This window comes from Daucus carota, chromosome 1 (genome assembly GCF_001625215.2).
Source record: "Daucus carota subsp. sativus chromosome 1, DH1 v3.0, whole genome shotgun sequence".
Taxonomy (NCBI): Eukaryota; Viridiplantae; Streptophyta; class Magnoliopsida; order Apiales; family Apiaceae; genus Daucus; species Daucus carota.
This window is the reverse complement of record NC_030381.2, coordinates 34,770,926-34,791,782: the sequence shown is the minus strand read 5'-3', so window position 1 is coordinate 34,791,782 and position 20,857 is coordinate 34,770,926. Positions and strand designations below refer to the sequence as shown.

At 36.1% G+C, this 20,857-nt stretch overlaps 5 protein-coding genes and 1 non-coding gene across 9 annotated transcripts; 5 read left to right on the top strand and 1 right to left on the bottom strand.

The window, feature by feature from the left end:
• Positions 1-1,107: 1,107 nt before the first annotated feature.
• LOC108226429 (dual specificity protein phosphatase 1) lies at positions 1,108-7,275 on the bottom strand. 4 transcript variants are annotated; one of them, XR_010285614.1, is made up of 8 exons: positions 7,124-7,275; positions 6,607-6,724; positions 6,388-6,520; positions 5,482-5,602; positions 4,517-4,662; positions 2,596-3,148; positions 2,113-2,192; positions 1,402-1,444 (listed from the first exon to the last, which is right to left on the bottom strand). XR_010285614.1 is itself a non-coding variant. In XM_017401390.2 (7 exons), exons 2-6 carry the CDS (start codon positions 6,712-6,714, stop codon positions 2,155-2,157), a joined length of 546 nt encoding a protein of 181 aa, XP_017256879.1. In that variant the 5' UTR covers positions 6,715-6,724; positions 7,124-7,274; the 3' UTR covers positions 1,108-1,444; positions 2,113-2,154. The 4 variants fall into 4 exon arrangements, 3 of the variants coding, with proteins under 3 accessions (XP_017256879.1, XP_063937428.1, XP_063937430.1); XM_017401390.2 differs by lacking the exon at positions 2,596-3,148 and having other exon boundaries at positions 1,108-1,444; positions 7,124-7,274; XM_064081358.1 differs by lacking the exons at positions 2,113-2,192; positions 2,596-3,148 and having other exon boundaries at positions 1,108-1,444.
• Positions 7,259-7,332, top strand: TRNAN-GUU (transfer RNA asparagine (anticodon GUU)). Its single transcript has one exon. It is a non-coding gene; the product is annotated as a tRNA-Asn (tRNA).
• A 1,949-nt stretch (positions 7,333-9,281) lies between these two features.
• On the top strand, positions 9,282-10,780 carry LOC108225993 (probable aspartic proteinase GIP2). Its single transcript, XM_017400949.2, has one exon. The coding sequence runs from the start codon at positions 9,423-9,425 to the stop codon at positions 10,623-10,625; it is 1,203 nt and encodes a 400-aa protein (XP_017256438.1). The 5' UTR covers positions 9,282-9,422; the 3' UTR covers positions 10,626-10,780.
• Positions 10,781-12,734: 1,954 nt separating this feature from the next.
• LOC108225927 (probable aspartic proteinase GIP2) lies at positions 12,735-14,283 on the top strand. The gene has a single exon (XM_017400879.2). The coding sequence runs from the start codon at positions 12,790-12,792 to the stop codon at positions 14,092-14,094; it is 1,305 nt and encodes a 434-aa protein (XP_017256368.1). The 5' UTR covers positions 12,735-12,789; the 3' UTR covers positions 14,095-14,283.
• A 274-nt stretch (positions 14,284-14,557) lies between these two features.
• LOC108225893 (probable aspartic proteinase GIP2) lies at positions 14,558-16,277 on the top strand. Its single transcript, XM_017400849.2, has one exon. The coding sequence runs from the start codon at positions 14,754-14,756 to the stop codon at positions 16,074-16,076; it is 1,323 nt and encodes a 440-aa protein (XP_017256338.1). The 5' UTR covers positions 14,558-14,753; the 3' UTR covers positions 16,077-16,277.
• Positions 16,278-17,882: 1,605 nt separating this feature from the next.
• LOC108225936 (probable aspartic proteinase GIP2) lies at positions 17,883-19,640 on the top strand. Its single transcript, XM_017400889.2, has one exon. The coding sequence runs from the start codon at positions 18,174-18,176 to the stop codon at positions 19,476-19,478; it is 1,305 nt and encodes a 434-aa protein (XP_017256378.1). The 5' UTR covers positions 17,883-18,173; the 3' UTR covers positions 19,479-19,640.
• Positions 19,641-20,857: the final 1,217 nt, after the last annotated feature.

Genomic DNA, 20,857 nt, shown 5'->3' with positions numbered 1-20,857 from the left:
ATCACAACCATTAATGGCTTCAAATAAACTATTGTAATGAAGCCATTCCTTTTCTCGTATGTACCCTGCCAAAGTATTAAATTCATTCTATCAAATTTTAATATATTTTGAGTGGAATACGTTATTGCCAACTCTTATTAGATTATATTTATAAATGTATTTTATATTAGAATTATTATAGTGTGATTTAAATAGCCCGCAAGGGTTGGTTTAGGTGGTTAAAGAGAGGACATGGATCCTCTTGCGCACCCGAAGGGTAGCGGCTGCGGGTTCCTAGGTTAAAAAAATAAATAAAAAAATATAATGTGATTTAAATATTTTTCAAAAAATTTATATGATTCTAAATTAAAAGTGATAAACATAATTTGTTTTTGAATTAAGAAAAGGAATCATAAACATGCAATAAGAAGGTAGAATCTATTTTGGATTAAGAAAAAGTTTTTGTATTTGCTAATCACATAAATCCGGCTTATTAATTTTAGAATATATTATAAAAAAATTGTGACGGTGAGATTTATATGATTCTACGAATAAAACTGGTAGGAAATATTTATTTGGTATTAAAAAAATCATATACACGTGAAAGACAAAATTTGTTTTGGATTCAGAAAAGGAATTATAAACATGCAAGGTGATATCAGTTGCCTTGTAGAACAGAAGTTAATTTTCCAATCTAACGGTGCTTATTTGTTCAATATAAGATCCAACGAATGATAAGCTTTTGTACCAGAGGATACCAAATGATCTCCCTTACGCTTATTATATATAAAAATATATAATTGTACAGAGAGTGCGGGGGAGTCAATTTAGTTAGGGAGGCCATAGAAAATAATTGAGGAAGAGCCCAGTTGAGTAAAGAATAGATCCAGTAAGCAGTAACTGTGAACCCATCAGCGTAATGTCCCATCAAATGATTCTATATAATTCAGCTGTTGTGTTGGTATTTTTCGGTTTAACATGATCCATCTTTTCCGCACTCGTTGGTACTACTAAAGATAATTTAGTACAATATTGACGAACCCCTTTAATGTAAAGCTACAAAGAGGTTCGTTTTATATTCGGAAGACAGATGGATCCCCGATTGATGTTGAAACTTGGAGATGTTCGTATTGTTCCAAAACAACTCCAGTTTTGGACAATACAGTATTATGTTTTGGTTATTCTTCGTCTTACAACGTCAAATGTAAATATCACACACACACTCTACAGATATATACACCACCTTTTGAAATATCATTTCCTCGTCAAGTATAGGGAAGTAGACATAATACATGCGAGTGTGAGAGACAATTTACGCGATACATACTACATAAGTGTTGCTATTCATGCACCTGATGTCTCCAGTTTCACTTTTAATGTTTGTGTACTTGCAACAATTACATAGCCATGTTGTTGCAGGGAGTTGTAAGAAAGAGGCGATTAGTTGCTTGCGAATCTTCAAGTCCTGCACAATGCATAAATCAAGCAGGGCATCGGAGTAAATACCAGATCACAACGGGAGATTATGGCAAACCATCATTGTCGTTCATCTTTAAGAATAATTCACATGAAAGGATTATATTGCAGTAGCAATTAAACATCTGCTATGTATATTGCACTTGAGCACAATAACGAGTGATCAATTTTGGCTACTTGACAAAAAAACAGAATAGTCCGCAAAAAAATAAAAATGTTTGATGCATTTCTGTTTAAATTAACAGAACTTGCAATATTTCGTTGGCCATTTAGAAGAAGGGTGCTGGTCCCTGGCACTCGACTGCCGGGGACGGTTTAGACAGCATCACTTTTCTGGGCCGTTTGATGAATATCCAGTGGCCCAGATTATAACATATTTTTTCTGTATGTCCAGCGTTTTTTAAGCACTAGACGGGGCTCGTCCAGTGCTTTTTAACCGCTAGATGGGGTAAAATGACCCCGTCCAGTGGTAAAAAACGCTGGATGTATTAAACTTTTGTTATAATCTTGGCCGCTGGATATTCATCTCACGGCTCACAAATCACATGCCAGCTAAACCGTCCCTGGCAGTCGACTGCCAGGGAGTGGCACCCTTAGAAGAATACTCTAAACATAAATCAAGTCTATAAGTTTTGTAATATTGTAGTTACAATGTACCATTGTCCTGCTTCACGTGATTAATATCAACAGGCAAAGTCTTTATTGCTCAAAACTAGATGAACTTTCTCTACTCGGCCCTGTACAGAGAAAACTTGACATTACAAGTTGGATAATGAAAGTAATAGTTATATACAGAGGAGTGTAACATATTCCGGTGATAAACGTGACCAAGTGATAGGTATAAATACCACCAGAGAGGATAATCATCATAACAAACATTATCTATAAGCATTATCCTAACACCCCCCTTCAAACCTAAACAGATCACGAAGTTGTCCAAATTAACAGTTCAATTAAGACATCCACAATTTGATGAGCACAAGGGATAAATTTTACAACGATGAAGCCAGCAGCAGCTTGTTCCAAACAAAATGATAGTGAAATTCAATATGTTGCATCTGAGAATGGTAGACCGGATTACAATAAAGATATGTAGGACCAATATTGTCACACCGTTAAACATAAGAAGCTATAGGGTACCTAGTTCTTTAAAGAGAAATCCAAGCATCGGCTAGGCCTTGTATTCACCCTCTCTTGAAGAACGAGCAACGGTAGTCTGCTTCTTCGACATCCAGGAGACTACTGACTTGCCAAGGAAAATATCATACCCACTGGTGGACCGACGATCCTTCCGATCTAACCCCCACCCCTGCGCCCAATCACTATATGTATAGCACTGAAGACTGAATCACGAATATTTGAAAAGACCCGCCCAGGGATGGTTGTTCCCTTGAGGAATCTCAATGCACAAAAGCATTGAAGTGGCATAACTCGTTAACCACAGAAGATATATCCATGATTGTAAGGTATTGATGACAACCAAAGTATTTTCCTCTAAGTGTCTGAATCATTTGTAAGTGCTTGCATTAGTCATGCCACATCGCTCCAGAAGTGCTTTAATATACTTGAATTTTTCTTTCAGAAGGATACATGACTCGTTGTGTTGAACTTCATTGCCTTAAATCTCAAGGTTTAAGCTACCACTTCTCCTAAAACTGGGGAAGGTCTTAATAGGATAGTACATTATCTTTACCTATCCCCTCACACAAAAGTCCATGTTAGGGAAGAAATATGCCTTAGTGTCCATATAAAAGCCCATCTTTGGGGCGATTATATGCCTTAGTGTCCATACAAAATTAAGTTATATACTGGAGGAAGGAGGACTCGAACTTTAATCACTTCACAAAAAATAATACTTAATAATACCAAACCACCACATTAAGTCCCTTATGCTAATTATATTTAGGTAACAACAATGAAAGTAATAGTTTACAGAGTAGTATAATGACCTTCTGTCCTAAAGATAAACAGGAACAAATAATAGGTATAAACACCAACAGAGACGATAATCATTACGTAAAAAAATTGTAATCAGCAAAAAAAATAAAATGAAATACACTACCACATCCCATTTAAGTGACAGTTTGTGCATCTATTTCGATCACGGAGAAAAATGGAGCAGAGTCTCCTATTTGTATATTTGATCAACTTGCAATTACATGTAAAACAATGTAGTGTGAAACAAATTGAATGGGCAACATTTGTACGATTCGTAAAAATTTATCAAGAGTAATATCTTTGTTCACGGATGACTTCACAAGACCATAATATTAAAAGTAAGAACTGTAGATAAATGAATGACCATAAGATATGGGAGTGTCAAAGGAGGAAGACAAAATAAAACAAACTTTAAGGTAAAAGTTAATTTTAAAAACAACCTAATTTGCATCTAAAGATGCATGTAGCTGAATAAATTAGTTCTGAAAAAATGTAGACAATGAAATTAGGTGCTCTAACAAAGTGAAGCTATGACAGCTGGCAGTATAATTATGAGTAGGAAGAGCTTTCATGTATCAACTACAGTTTAATATCATAGAAAATAGCAATAAGAAGGATGATCTTTAAACTGGCTAGGAATTATTAGGTAGGACTAGGTAAAGTTACATTAGAACTTTTGGATTTTGATAACAGGCGCATTAAGGTATAGCTAAGATACTTAAGCTCGAGAAAAGAGACTTCAGAAATGATTAAACGAGATACCATTAACAATGGTCAGGAAGAGTGAAATGTCATGTACAGATTGTTCAAACCAGAATTATCTTAGAGGAATAACATCAACCAGTAAAAAGATAAAAGGGTTCTCTATAAATACAGATTTCAAGCTTCGTTAAGTCTTTTAGTTAAGATTAATTTAAATCCAAGTGCACCAGCTGAAGATATTCAGAAAACCAAACCAGTTCAAGATATTTCAATTTTATTTAAACAATATCTTTCAAAAGGAGATGAAATTCCTAATAACCAGCACGCCATATATACCTATTCAAATTTCAGAATGTGAAAATTTAAAGACACCCAAGACAAAGTAAGATAATCAGGAATCTCAAAAATATTTCCTATATACCTCTGAGAGATTTTTCAAACTTCTGCAACTGCAATAAGAAACCAGGATTCGGAGATGCTACAGATCGTTTACTCTTCACATGTTCCAAAGCTTCCGAACAGCTAAGTTTGTGAGTCTTTATTAGATACGCAACAATGATAGTCACACTGCAGCATTGAGTTTATAATGGTAAAGGGAGACAAGAGATATTAAACTGAAGTAATATTTCAAATGCAACATGTAGTTAACAGGCCTTAAAAGAAAAGAAAATAACATGCTCTTCCTATTTCAAATTTTGCATGGTCATTGGCTTCCCTACTACTTCCAGTCATGCCAGTTTTAAGCCAGCAGAACTTGTGAATCAGCTATTAAGAACACATACGTGGCTGGTTCCAAGGAAATGGAGATTGGAAGAGATTTAAACAATGTGAAACAAATAAAGGGTCTAAAGGATCGAGAAAGCAAGAGTGATTTTGAAAAATATGGAGTATATATATGATATGTGAGTGGGAAAAAGGATTTCACATTAAGTGGGAGAAATGATTTTACTTCAAACTTGCAGTAAGAAATGGTGTAAGAAATGAATGCCATGTTGACAAACACATGCATAGATTTCATTTTGCTCCCATCCCATTCCTTCCAACCATATTGCAAGCATATGTAGGCAATACGGCAGTGTACTTGATTTAATAATAATCTGACTAATTAAGCTGATAATTTCTTCAATAATAGTATATTATTAAAAAGAATGGAAAGAAAAGGAATTAAAAGATGAACCGTAAAGGCGTAATATCATAATATAGCACTAGCTATATGTTCTGCATTCTACGGCTTGAATAGAGGATATACAACAACCTCAATTTGAGATGATATTAAACTGCAGTTTATCAGTGAGAAATGAAGTTTAAACCTCTTCTATGCCATATATCTCAGAACTAGATACTACAAGGAATATGATAGATTAGGCTTTAAGGCATGAATATCACCTTCTAGATATTCCTGCAAAGCAATGAACCAAAATTTTACCACCCATTTCTCTAGCTTCGTCAATAAAACCAAAGCAATCATCAAAATATCGAGAGATGCTTACATCAGGTTGGTCCTGGACTGTGTTAACAAACAGAAGAAATAAAACAAAATATTTAGTTCAAATTCATGTGTTGCATTTAAGTGGAAAGTTGTAGCACATTGGTTTTTATAAATTAGGGGAGTAACAGCAAGTATGAAGAAGTGTCAGAAAGTTTTTATTTTATAGCTATAAATTCTGCTGGCCTACTAATACCAAACAATTTTTAATTGTTCTTACTATATATTCTCATCATGGGTACAGTAAAGAGAGACAGAGAAATAGTATTACAAGCCTTCTCTAGTTAACTACATGGTCATAACTATTGTTCCACGTGGTAACAAATTTGAAGATGTTTGAAATTGCTGCATAACTTTATTCATTTAATTCAACTTATATAAATGATGCCCCCTACCCAAATTAGACAACTCCTGTCATTAAATAAAAAGAAAATCAGTCAGTAATTTGGAGAAGAGGGAGACAGTGAGCATGTATATTAGATGAGTTAGAGTTGGTCCTACACAACAATTACCAGGACGACAGCAATACATGACACGCCGATCCTAGGTATGATAGCAAAAAGAGAGCTCAACAATGCTGATTATATAATTATTTTATTCAGTACAAATATAATGTAGCAAGTTTCTTGACGACATCTTAACTTCAGAATATTGCATAGAATATTAAATGGCTCGTCATCTTTGTTCTTCTAAATTTACTGGTACAGACTCTTATCACCAGTAGCAATTAGGCATTATTAATTATTAACAGATTTAAATAGCTTGTATACAAGAAATACATTACGAATCAAGTAAACAGTGCCTACCATCAACAATTTTGTATTTGAACTCGTTTGGATACGGAGGCTTTAAGCTGGCCACAGTTAAAACATGTGTGATATTTAAGCTTCTCAATGCACTCTTATTATTTGCAGCTCCGATGGAACCCAAGTAAAGACCCTAAAATTCCAACAATCGGTGACAAATGCTAAATCAGTTAACAAGAGTAACCATGATACAAATTATCAATTTTTACATCTCTTTACCTCTTCAATTTGGCATGGAACATCATCATTTCTTACACCCTTCGCCACAGACATTGCTCTCAGGAGAGTGTTAATTCGTCCCCTATAGGCTTCATCGAGCTGATCCATTGCAAGTCCTCTAAAAGTTTTACAGTGAAATTGTTCCTTATATTCCTTATTTAATAAGCATTGTAAGGAATGCAATTCAAAGAAAGAAAGTGCAAGAGTATCATATTAGCCTAAATAGGATATGTGGACGCTGTTAGAATATTACATTACCAAATCATTTCATCATTACAGAACTAAAACACCATTGTTTCACAAGCAGCTAGTAATATAAAGCAACAAGCTTGAATACTTTTCCTAGCACAAAAACTGTTTTTAGCTAAATTATGATCTGGGTGATTCAGCAAAGATATGAACATCAAAGAATCAATCAAAATCAAGAACAGAAAATATAAAAGATATGATCAAAATCAATAGGGTCTAAATGGGTGATCATTAGATATATGTATTTGTGAGAAGAAAGTGAGATTACCGTGTAGATCACTTCTTTGATCGTCAGTTCAGACCCACAAACAAACAATGGAAATTGCAAAGAAATTAGGGAGAATGTGAGATGTTAACATATTCGAATTATTATCAAAGGAGAAAAGCACAGTAGTACGCATCAGCTGGAATAGCTCAGTTGGTTAGAGCGTGTGGCTGTTAACCACAAGGTCGGAGGTTCGACCCCTCCTTCTAGCGTTTTTTTAATGATTACACACCAAGTGAATATTTTCATTCTTTGGGCCTGTCAGTTGGGCTTCACTTTATGCGGATTGATAGGCTGAAATATCACCCAACTATCACCAAACTTGCAAAATCGAATAGACTTCTGGCTTTGTGTTTATTATTATCTCAGTGTATTTTGTTATAAGTTTTTATAAATTTAGTAATGTAAGTGTAAGTTGAGATTGAGTTGAGTCTTATAAGTTGTAATTTTAATTTTTATTACATATAATTATTTTATATACATTATTATTGATTGCCAGTAAGTTTGGCTTTTTTTTTTTGAAAATATTGATTGCCAGTAAGTTAGAGCATCTCCAAGAGACTCTTCATTTAGGCTCCTAACTTGAGATTTGAGGAGGGAGAGGAAAAATGTTGCTCCAAGAGACTCTTAGTGGCTCTTTAAATCACTAAGAGCCTCTTGTTTCTCTCTCCTCTCTCCTCAAAGTTAAGAGCCACCACATTGCTTCTAACTTATTTTTTCACAATAAAAAAATCCTTCCCTCCAATTCACTTCCATCTTTTCATCTCTTTTGTTATAGTGGAGCCCAATATATGAATAAAATATGAAATAGAGAAGAGATGTATAGAGTATTGTTGGAGTTTACACTTTTAACTTTGTCCTAAATTGCTAAGAGCCACATTTTTTATATTATATTTAGGAGCCAACAAGGAGGCTTTTGGAGATGCTCTAGTACTTACTTCATGAGCAACTCGCCAACTCTAATGTTGTGTTTGGTTGGGGTGAATGATTCCAGAAGGAATGAAATGAAAAATGAACTATATTATAAGCAATTGTTAACAAAATTCATTCTTTCATCCATTCCATTCCTTACATAACGTGCTAGAGATCATACCTTCAATTTGAGATGGAATGCTCCATTCTCTGCTACCCCCAATTTCTTCTCAAATCTCATCATAGCAATTTTGCTCTCACTTACATTTATTCCAAAACTTCCCTCCTATCTCTATTAGTTTCAAGTAATTTTTACTCCTTCCATTCCATTCCATTCTCTCCAACCAAACACAACATAAGGTTCAGGTTTGTCCTCGATTTAGTTACTACTTCCTCCGTCCCCTCCAATTCTTATCATTTAGAGGGGAGTGTTCGACACACATTTTAGAGCTCATGAAAAATATAGTTCTTTAATTTATTTTTAAAATATTTTTTTTGAATAAAAGTTTAATATTTAAGTATTTATTCACAAAAAGAATATTTTAAAAATAAATTATGAAACTATATTATTTATGAGTCTTAAAATGCGTGTCCAACACTCCATTTCAAATGATAAGAATTGGATGGGACGGAGGGAGTAATTTGTTCATCAGCACCTTCTTTTCAGGTAGCCGGCGGTTGAGTTTGATTTTCAGGTAGGGGATAGATAGCTACTTAACTTATATTTATAATAATATAGATTTTTAAAATTTTTGGTTTAAAATCGAAACTGAACCAAAATAATTTGCTTAGTTCGATTCAATTTAAAATAATAGTAATACAATCCGGTTCGATTTTTAAAAAAAAAATCCAATCCAATTTTCAGTTTTTTCAATTCAATTCGGTTTGAACCGAACCGACCGAATACTCGACCCTTTCCCAGGAAGATGGGCAGGACCGGACCTCTTGAAAATGATAAGAAAGGATATCCTGTTTTCACACGAAAAGATATGCGGGAACAAGAGGAGAACATAGTTTAGGGAAAAGAATATGCCATGTGCTGCCACTAGTGTCCAGCCCCTCACACATGTTGTGCATCTTTACCATACATGTAACCTAAAGTTTGTGGAAAATCGAAGGTGATGCCGTTGCCCAGATCTCTGCATTATTGTACGTATATTATATACACACTTATCACATTCCTACTTTTTTCTATTATCAAACGGATTATCATATTCCCCACCATCAAGATAATATTAAACATTGACTTGACACTTCCAATATCTAGTCACCTCTTATTCATCTTCTTATCCACTTCTTCCATTCTTAACCTCCTGCGTCGCCTCTCCGCTTCTCACTAACTCTAACCTTAACAAATCTCTCTCCCCTCTATCTCTCTCGCTCTCTCTCCATGGCTTTTCTCTTTGCTCAATTTCTCTTTCTCATTTTCTTCACTCTCCACAAGGCTTCTTCAATTTCTCAACAACCCATCTTGCCCAACTCTGCCTTGATCTTTCCGGTGGCCAAAGATGCGTCAACTCTTCAGTACACTACCCAGATTCAGATGGGCTCTCCCGGAGTTCTCAACAAGCTTGTTCTTGATCTTAATGGTCCATTTCTTTGGGCTGATTGTTCATCCTCTTCTTCTCATAAGCCCATTGGATCTGGCTCACTAAAATGCTTATTAGCCAACTCATGTAACTTAAACCCACAAAACACCATCACTAAAACAACCGAACCAGGCCATCTTGCAGAACAAATCATCACCGTTGATTCCATAAACCATCACAACTTCAAAACCATCTCGACCGTCCAAAACTTGTTATTTTCATGCGCACCCACTGTTTTATTACATGGTCTAGCTAGTGGGGCCAGTGGTATATTAGGCCTGGGCAGGTCTAAAATATCATTACCATCACAGATGTCAAACAGTTTGGGTACACGCCGGAAATTCTCGATTTGCTTGTCGGAATCTGATGGCGTCATGTTCTCCGGCGAAATGACGTCAGACATTTATAAGTCGTTGATGTACACTCCACTTGTTTCTAAGACTACATCAGATGGTTATTACATCAACGTCAAGTCAGTTAAAGTGAGTAACAAAAGATTAGCCCTGGGTACAAATTCCATAGACACGAAAATAAGTACAGTTGTTCCGTACACAACTATGGACACAACAACGTACGACATTTTCGTGAACGCTTTTGTCGTGGCTGCGAGACATATGAACATGACTAGGGTGGCTGCACCTGCCGCAACAACATTGGGGGTGTGCTTCAGCACACAAAACTCGTATTCAGTATACAATACTCCCGTATCAGGTTCCCGGGGATTTTCCGATGGAGTGCCAACAATAGAGCTAGTGTTACAAAGTGAGTTGGTAAAGTGGAGGATTGATGGGAGAAATTTAATGGTGAAGATAAGTGAAGAAGTTGTTTGTTTGGGAATTTTGGATGGAGGGTTTAGTGCTAAGAGGGAAATAGTGATAGGGGGTTATCAATTAGAGGATAATCTATTGGAGTTTGATTTGGCTACTTCCATGCTTGGATTTAGTTCTTCTTTGAGGCAAACTAGTTGCTCTAGACTTAATTTGTATACTAATCATGTAGAGTAATCACTTAAATACTGTTATAGAAAACGAAGAGGATTAAGATCCTTATAATTGTTCATAGGATTGTATAGGTACTTCAAGGTTTATGAAACGGATGGGATGTATGAGATCTGACTTCATTTCAGCAATATGTATACAGAGAATGAATTTTGGCTTCACTATTTTCTTTCTTACAAAGTTGGTATGTTATTTTCTTCATTTAAAGCGATGGCCTCACATAATTTTACAAATTCTATCCATAATGCAAAAGCAATTGATGAAAAAAAAATTAAAAATGTTCCTCGATAAAATTAACCGAAATTGGCTGCACGGATAGTATAGTTAATCCCTTAATTTTTGTAAAGGAAAATGAAAGAAGAAAAACCTAACAAACACGGCCAGCGCAGAACTCGTGTTTGTGGTCCTGGGTTCCCTGTTACTGGCATATCTAAAAGGCCGACCCCCAATAACATTTAAACCAAACCACCACCTTCATTGCTACTATCTTTTACCCCTGCAACTTTACTTTGATGCTCTCGTTTAGATTATAATCGTATAGATTATAATCGGATGCCCTAAATTGATGTCCTAAATCAAAATTTAGGGCATTTGAGTGTTCCAACAATATTCTAGTGGTTTACTAGGACATTTAACAAATGCCCTATTTATGAGGTCACGCACTATATCATTTCAATTAATAAAAAATTAGTTTTCTTTCATCTCTTTACTCTTTTCTTTTCATTTCCCTCCAATAACAATTCAAATATATTATTATTTTAATAATAAGGCACAATAATGAGGTATGTTGTTGGAATTGATATATCAAGATGATGTCTTAAGTCACTAGGATAATATATTTTATTAGTGTCTTCGTTAATCATGAATCGGAATTAATGAGTTGAGCTACTAATAAACATTCCTAGGAGACTATTTTTAATAAAATAAAAATTACTAGTCAAATCATAGTCAAATCAGAGTGTAATTAATAAATCAGTAAAATATTTTTTAAAAATTAGTCAAGATTTTTTCAAAGAATCGGGAATTTGTTTAACACCACACATTCCCCCAAATTTTGAAAAGTTGTCAAAAAATTAATCCTACCACCTTTTAATTATAATTCAGTTTCTGATTTATTTTGATATTAAATCATTATATAAAAATGTTTATTTTATTTTAAAGTCAAAAATGCATTAAACACAAAACTTTAAAACCCCGAGAATTTTCATTATTTGTTGAATGACTACTATACATGAGTCCCCGATAGTCTTGTATATATATGCTTTTAAAAATTTAAAATCTCTATATTATAAAATTAAAATAATAAAGAAGTTAATATTAAATACATATAGGAAAAGGAATCACATATAGAAGAGATGAATAAAAAGAGTAAAGCATATATTGATGGCCGGAATTTTTTCAATTTTTCATTTTGTTGATTGAATTTTAAATTTGTAATAGTATACTGTCGTAATTCATCAAAATGATGATGGATGACCATTTTTTAGAAGAAAATTTAAATTTTTTCTCAAATGAGTGGTTGTTAACCATTTTCTTTGAAATATAAGAACAATATCTTATGAATTAAGTAAATTTAGAATTCTGACTATTAAAATAGAAAAACGGATGTAGTTCAGTCACACTCAAGTATTCACTCCATAAAATAATACAAAGATCTTATCCTTCTCATCGGATCAGAGATTTACAAATAAAATACACTATATAACTATATAATGATATATTTACAAGTTAATAATTTTTAAGTGCAAAGTCAAATTCTGGGTTTAGATGTACTTGTACCCCGTTGGGTTCAGACGTGAGACTTTGAAGATTAGACTTGAACCTATGCTACATAGTCAATAACATGGATGAATTAATAAATTTATCTTCGAATATATCGTTCAGAAATAAATCAGTTTAGTATAAGGTCGACTTAAATCGATATGGGTTCCTAACACGTTATATTATTTTATATATTTAGCTGTCCAGTCTAATTTAATATTTGGAAGACATTTTGATCCGGACAATCTTGTGTGCCAACTTGTACGAAGAGTCAAAGGCCAAAATTTAAAGAACTTTTTTGTAAGTCAAATCTTTAAGATGTAACTTGTAATCAATATCTTAATTCATCAACCTTCCTTTCTTCATGTATAAAAACACAACTACAATCTGCACATCTTAATACATTTTCATGGCTTCTCATTACTGTCATGTCATTTTCTTTTGTACACTTTTCTTAATCTCCGTAGCTAATGCACAACCTTCTTTTCGTCCGAAAGCCCTGATTCTTCCAGTAACTAAAGACCCTGCAACACTCCAGTACCTTACTACAATCAATCAAAGAACTCCCCTGGTTCCCATCAGCTTGACTCTTGATCTTGGAGGCCAATTCTTGTGGGTCGAATGCTACACAAGCTACGTCTCCTCCACGTATCGCCCTGCTCGTTGTCGCTCAGCTCAATGCTCCCTTGCCAGGGCAACAAGCTGTGTCACAGAATGCAATTCTCCTCCTTCACCAGGGTGTAACAATAACACATGTGGTCTCCTTCCAGGCAACCCTATAGGCCAACTCGCGACATTTGGAGACGTCGGTTCAGATGTCGTCTCAGTCCAATCCACAAACGGCAAGAACCCTGGTCCATTTGTTTCGGTGCCTCAGTTGCTCTTTGTTTGTGGCTCAGAGTTTCTCTTAGGTGGCCTTGCCAATGGTGTTAAGGGAATGGCAGGCCTTGGAAGGGCTCGAATTTCACTCCCTTCTCAATTCTCAGCTGCTTTTAGTTTCAACAGGAAATTCGCAGTTTGCCTAAGTGCCTCAACATCCTCAAAAGGTGTTGTAATATTTGGAAATGAACCTTATGTGTTCCTTCCAAACGTGGATGCTTCAGACTCTCTCATTTATACCCCTCTTTTCATAAACCCTGTGAGTACCGCGTCATCTTACTTTGAAGGTGACCCTTCTACTGAGTACTTCATTGGGGTAAAATCCATCAAGATTAACGAAAAAGTTGTCCCCATAAATTCAACTCTGCTTTCTATAGACAAAGAAGGATACGGTGGAACAAAAATTAGCAGTGTCAACCCGTACACCGTCTTGGAAACTTCAATCTACAATGCTGTCACCAACGCATTTGTGCAGGTGATTTCTGGTGTACCCAGAGTCGCGTCTGTGGCGCCTTTTAGTGCATGTTTCAGCTCAAAGAACATCGGTAGCACACGTGTGGGACCTGCTGTGCCTCAGATTGATCTCATTCTGCAGAGCCAGAGTGTGTATTGGAGGATCTTTGGCGCGAACTCAATGGTGCAAGTGAGCAATGATGTGATGTGTCTAGGCTTTGTGGATGGAGGTGTGAATCCCCGGACTTCAATTGTGATAGGCGGGCATCAAATTGAGGACAATCTGTTGCATTTTGATCTTGCAGCATCAAGACTCGGGTTCAGCTCTTCGCTCCTCTTCCGTCAAACAACATGTGGAAATTTCAATTTTACAACTGCTTGAAACAAGGATGTTACTACCTAATTACAGTCCACACGCGGCCAACCTATGAATAAATGGCTGTTGTTCTTAAACCAAATCATGTAATTGTTACTGGTGTTCTGTCAAACAAACAAGCATTATGCTTCCAAATATGTTATTAGTCTGCTGATTGATTCTATTCAAATTTGCCTCAATGTTATTAAATGCAAAGTCTTGTCCCAATTGGACAAAACAAAACTCGACTCGACTCTGTTCCATAAGATATGGTTGACCATATCCAACCATAACATGTCATTACTAGATTCAAGCAAGATAAGATCAAACTGCTAGGCCTTCTTGCTAGTTGATACAAATTGAAGTCTTCGCAACTATACTGATATTGCCTTTCCATTCTCATGACAAGCCACTAACATTACACGGTTTTCATGGCAAGTTTGATGGTAACATGAGAAACCATCAAATACTTAGTACTATTATGTCTGCCGTGAAGTTAGACTTCGTACACTATCAAGAGAAAAGAGAAGCATCACTCTTGCCTTCCTGAATTTCGTGTTGACTTTGTGAAAGTCACCGTATAGCTATCTTAGCCCATCAGCTTCGGATCCATCTTTCAAGACTTTCTATATATATGGAACAAATCTTTCCAAAATCAGCAGCTCAATTATATTGATCAACCTCTAATGGCTTTCCCTTCCTCTTTGCTTTTTTCTCTGCTCTGCTTGTTTCTTTATACGTCCTCCTCTCTCGCAAAAACGAAATCCGGGCCTAAGCAATTAGTCCTCCCGATATACAAAGATGCATCCACACTTCAATATCTCACACAGATTAAACAGAGAACTCCCCTTGTCCCCGTTCACTTAACCATTGATCTCGGAGGCCGATCCTTATGGACTGACTGTGAACACGGTTACATTTCAACTAGCATTCAGCCAGGTGGCTGTGGCACGACTCAATGCCGCCTGGCTCAGGCATCTAAAGAGTGTGAGCCCTGTCAACCCACTTTTCCAGTTGGGCCTGGGTGCACTAACTCCCCCACATGCTGGAGATTTCCTCAGAACACTGTCACACGCAGCGCTTCAGGAGGCGAGCTAGCTTCAGATATCATCACAATCAATTCCACTGATGGAAAAAGCCGAGGAGACGTTGTGATTGTGCCTCAATTCCTCTTCTTCTGCGGATTGACAACAATTGTCGACGGTCTTGCTAAGGGAGTCACTGGAATGGCTGGTCTCGGAAGGACTAAAATATCATTTCCGGTACAATTAGCCTCTGCTTTAAAGCTCAAACGAAAATTCGCCCTTTGTTTGAGTTCCTCAGCAACATCAAACGGTGTTGTAATCTTCGGTGAAGGCCCCTACAATTTCCCTACTAATTCGAATGACTCCACCTTTCTTACATACACATCACTAATCCTCAACAAAGTGAACACCGAGGTTCGAGTCCTTCGTGGGGAAGCTTCGGCAGAATACTTCATTGGCGTCAAGTCAATCAGGATCAATAACAAACCCGTCAAACTCAACACCACATTGTTGCAGATCAACAGTAGCGGATACGGTGGAACGAAGATTAGTACTGTGAATCCTTACACTGTCCTGGAAACTTCCATCTATAATGCAGTGATCAAGGCCTTTGTCAGTGAGCTAAAAAATGTGACCAGAGTCCCAGCCGTGGCGCCTTTTGGAGCGTGTTTTAGCTCAAAGAACATAGGCAGTACTCGGGTTGGTCCGGCTGTGCCAACTATTGATCTTGTGATGGAAGAGAGTGGTGTGTTTTGGAGGATGTTTGGTGCAAACTCAATGGTGAGGGTAACCAAGAATGTTATGTGTTTAGGATTTGTGGATGGAGGTGAAGCTACTTTTATTACTTCCATAGTGATCGGAGGACATCAAGTTGAGGAAAATTTGTTGACGTTTGATCTAGATAAATCGAGGCTTGGGTTTAGTTCTTCACTTTTGTTGAGACAGATAACATGCGAGAACTATAGGGTTCTTGCCCATGCTTAAAGCTGATTAAAGTCCAACGATAAAATGGTGACCAAGTTCTTTTTGTGTAATAATGTTTCGTTTCTGCTGGTTTCCGTCGAATAAAGTGATTGTCAATTGGCATGTAAAAACTTGTGGCTTTTAAGTTTCATCTTGTGTTTGAGGCCTTGAGCATAGTTTCCTTCTTTATAAGCAAGATAAAATCCCAGTCAACTTTGTGTATTTTGGAGTAATTTCCTAATGGTAGGTCACTTCTTATATCAAAGTTTCTATTTTTTTTAATAATGTGTATGCAACCGTCGAAGCAATTCTAATAATAAAAAATCCTTAACTACAAAATGAGTCGACATACCAAAAATAAAATATATAAATAATTTCATGAATATTAAATACTGACGTAAATACAAAGCCTCTTGTAACATATCCAAATCTTCTATTTACAAGATAATGCAGATACTAAATAAGTAAATATTAGATTTGCAACCAGAAAATTTAAACTAAATTCAGTTGAGTAATATCGTTTGTAACCCATTATACTAGTAATACTTTATTCCGGCAACTTTTTTTTTAATAAAGTTAATAAGACTCTTGGATGCACGAAGAATAGCCCCTCTTGGGTGCGGGCCATTAATCGAATATGGACGTACCACGTTTTTCCGCTTAAGCTGATGTTAAATTCTAGCGCATAATATAAAAAATATAGCCCCATGCCCCCCATCTCGAAAACTTTATATGCTGTTCATTAATTCTAAGGTTACGCCTTATCAGCGTCCTTCCAGAAAGATGGCCCTGGCCTTTTTATTTTATATTATAAACATGGTTTATGTTTCACTAATATGAAGGAAAATTCAAAAGAAAAGGAACAGATTTTTGAGCTAGTGACAAAACCAAACGACTTATATTTGTCTTAAGTTTCAACATTCATCTATCACAATAAATTATAGTAAATATTATTTTTGGGAAGATTGTAATGGAAAAAAATGTTATTTTTGGGAAGACATCTGGTGGTGTGACCACCCTCTCGCTGTGAGGTTTCTCCGGTTATATAGACACCGTTTACCTTACAAACTGTGATCAAAATAGATTTCAACATTCATCAATCATAATAAAAATACTCTGAAAAGAATACTATGAACTATGATCATAGAGATTTTGCAACCAATTTTTAAGTTCCATGACCTTACAAATTATAATAACGAAAAGAATAAATTACAATATATTAATCCACACATGGGAATTATACAAATCACAAAGGTTGATGACCGGATGGTACTGCGAAGCACATGCAGAGTGGGAATGGAGGACTAACACATAAACTAGGGGTGTCAAACGGATAATTCGGATATGGATCTGCCTGTATCCGGATCCGGATCCGAATCCGAAAATTCATATCCGTATCCGTATCCGAATCCGAAATTTTTTAAAGGATGATATCCGAATCCGGATCCGACGGATACTATCCGGATTCGGATAATATCCGGATCCGAATCTGATTTTTAATCAGAATTTTTATTTTTCTATTAAAATTTCTAAAAAATCATAAAAAAATAGTAAAAACAAAAAAAATAATTTTTAAAAACTGAGTAAAAAATTTAAAATCATTAAAGAAGGTTTATATTAATTCAAAATTTAATTCTTATTAATCTTTCAATATAAATTTGTTGTCTTTAAAATATTAAACTCAAATAAAATTATGATATATGTCTATAATATTTTAAAATTATACAAAATTTATATAAATATATTATTTTATATATACATATATAAATACACACATTATATAGTTATTGAATAATATGAATAATATATAATATTTAATATCATATATATTTAATTTCGGATGCGGATATTATCGGATACGAATATGCCTATATCCGTATCCGTATCCGGAATTGTCGGATTCGGATGCGGATAATATCCGCTTTGTCTCGGATACGGATAATATCCGCTTTATCTCGGATACGAATGCGGATTTTTCGGACGGATATCGGATTTTTCGGACTTTTTTGACAGCCCTACATAAACCAAACACCAGCTTTAGTAGCATCACATATCCAAGTCTCTCTATAAATATCAAAACCGAATACTTCCAAACTCACCACCTGAATCATATTAATCATGGCTTTCCCTTGTTCCATTCTTTTAATCCTACTCTGCTCACTCCTCTCCTCTTCACTAGCAAAAACTCCCACACACTCCAAACAAGTTTTCCTCCCAATCCACAAAGATCCATCCACACTTCAATACATTACAACAATAAAACAGAGAACTCCCCTTGTCCCGGTCCGCCTAACCGTTGATCTGGGAGGCCGGTATCTGTGGACCGTCTGCCTAAGCGGCTACAATTCCTCCTCCATCCGCACAGCTGGCTGTGGCACCACTCAATGCCGCCTGGCTGAGACGTCTAAATATTGTTTCTACTGCATCCCCGGTCCATTCGGACCCGGGTGCACTGATGCACCAACATGTTGGAGATATCCTCTAAATACCGTGACAGACAAAACCGTCCTCGGTGAGGTAGCTACAGATGTTATTGCAATTAGTTCTACACACGGAGAAGGTCGTGCAGGCAATGAAGTCACGGTGCCTGGATTTATTTTTGTTTGTGCAAGTAAAAAAATTATTGCTGGTCTTGCTAAGGGAGTTACTGGTATGGCTGGACTTGGAAGGACCAAAATATCATTTCCAGCTCAATTAGCCTCTGCTCTCAATCTGAAAAAGAGGTTCGGCCTTTGTTTGAGTTCTTCCACAACTTCTAAAGATGGTGGCGTTGTGATCTTTGGCGATGGACCTTATAATTTAAAAGGCAACAGCTCGGTCTTACTTGAGTACACACCGCTTATTTTGAACAAAGTGCTCACGGGAGAAGAACGAATTATTAAATCTGAAATTTCTGCTGATTACTTCATTGGAGTGAAGTCAATAAAAATCAACGAAAATACTGTGAAAATCAACTCTACATTTTTGAAGATCACCAAGGGAGGATATGGCGGGACTAAGATTAGTACGGTGCATCCATACACCTTAATGGAAAGTTCCATCTATAACGCGGTGATTAAAGCATTTGTCACTGAGCTTAAGAATGTGACTAGAGTTCCAGCCGTGGCGCCTTTCAAGGCATGCTTCAGCTCAAAGAACATAGGCAGTACTCGGGCTGGTCCGGCTGTGCCAAGTATTGATCTTGTGATGAGGAATGGTGTGTCGTGGAGGATGCTTGGCGCGAACTCTATGGTGAAAATAAACGGGGATGTTTTGTGTTTAGCTTTTGTGGATGGAGGGGAACCTCCTTTCATTAATGCGATTGTGATCGGAGGACACCAGATTGAGGAAAATTTGTTGAGCTTTGATCTTGAGAAATCAAGGCTGGGGTTTAGTTCTTCACTTTTGGCTAAAGAAACGAGATGCTCAAATTATAAGGTTTAATGTTTCTAATGTTTAGATTGTACTTGATACAGCTTTGTAATCTTTCGTTTGGTATCAGTGCTTGAGCACATGGTTGTACACGTTTTTTCTGAGTTATGAATAAAGTAACAGATACGAGTCCCCTGTTTATCTTAAATAGAATCAGTGATCATACACCAATGATCTGAGTCCCCTGGTATATCCTACACATTGATACAACTCATATATATGAATACTTTTTATGGAATTGGTGTAAATCACTCATGTGTGAGCACACTGATAAAAACTAGTGGACATTTTTGGATGCTATCAAGGACTATTTGGATGGAGAGAAATATCAAGATGTTTCAGGGTAGTAACATAGGACCAAAGACTGCGGTTGACGATCATCCATAATTAGTTCAAATTTGATCATATTCCTTCCGCGTGTTCTTGGAGCATCAACAGTGCAAGAGTCATTTTCTAATTTATCTGACTCTTCACGTTTGTACCAACTAAGTAAAAATCGGACTTGGACTAAAGTGCTCCAACACACAGATAATATAAAAATACTTTACGCCCTCCTGTTTTATACTCCCCTCCGTTCCAATTTTTTTGTCTTGTTTGACTTTTTGTGATTTGACCGGTAATAACTAATTGTTCTTACATGATTTTTAAAATCCGAAACATACATCTTAAAGTAGAACAAATGTAGATTTTAATAATATATTTTTTATAATCTTTTTCAATTATTTAATAAATGTAAATTTCAGTCAAAGTTTGGTCAATTTGACCATAAAAAGTTAAACAAGCCAAAAGAATTGGGACGGAGGAGTATATACCAGTACCACTCTTTGTTATTGAACTGGGTCAAAGGAAAATAGAAATCAAGAATAAGAAAAGACAAATAGCAAAAATAGATTTAGTCCGAGTGATGGTGGTAGGGATCTTAGTTATGATCCGTAACTATCATGGTGATCTTTTCTCTGTCTCCCGTATGAGATTATTCCTGAATGAACTCTTTATATAGGGCGTGTTTGGTTGAGAGAAGCAGAAGCTGCTTGTGGCTTCTACTTCTCTTGACTCGTTTGTCTAAAAAAGTAGAAGTATTTTTAAGAAGCTGGGAATGCTAGCTTCTCTCTCACAACTTCTGCTTTTTTTCCAAACACTTTATTAACTTATTTACTTCTAACTTCTACTCCACTTTACTATAAGCTAGAAGTCACTTCTTTTAAGCTAACCCAAACGGCCTCATTATTTTTTTCTTTTTAATACATGACCAGTCTCTATAGATCGTTTGTACAGACAGACTTTTTGGGTGCATGTTAGTCTAAGCTAGGCCCGTTGGTGGGTGGATTGGATATTGGGTATAGATGTGTCGTGATCCCGATTTCATGAGATGCCGGTGCGAGGATAGGATA

Excerpts from the sequence above, each read along its gene's own strand:
- LOC108226429 (XM_064081358.1), bottom strand. The coding sequence starts at position 6,714 with ATGGATCAGCTCGATGAAGCCTATAGGGGACGAATTAACACTCTCCTG. Across the intron at positions 4,663-5,481 it reads TTTGCAGGAATATCTAGAAG|TGTGACTATCATTGTTGCGT; the intron begins GTGATATTCATG and ends TCAATGCTGCAG. Across the intron at positions 1,445-4,516 it reads GTTTGAAAAATCTCTCAGAG|GACTTGAAGATTCGCAAGCA; the intron begins GTATATAGGAAA and ends TGCATTGTGCAG.
- LOC108225993 (XM_017400949.2), top strand. The coding sequence starts at position 9,423 with ATGGCTTTTCTCTTTGCTCAATTTCTCTTTCTCATTTTCTTCACTCTC.
- LOC108225927 (XM_017400879.2), top strand. The coding sequence starts at position 12,790 with ATGGCTTCTCATTACTGTCATGTCATTTTCTTTTGTACACTTTTCTTA.
- LOC108225893 (XM_017400849.2), top strand. The coding sequence starts at position 14,754 with ATGGCTTTCCCTTCCTCTTTGCTTTTTTCTCTGCTCTGCTTGTTTCTT.
- LOC108225936 (XM_017400889.2), top strand. The coding sequence starts at position 18,174 with ATGGCTTTCCCTTGTTCCATTCTTTTAATCCTACTCTGCTCACTCCTC.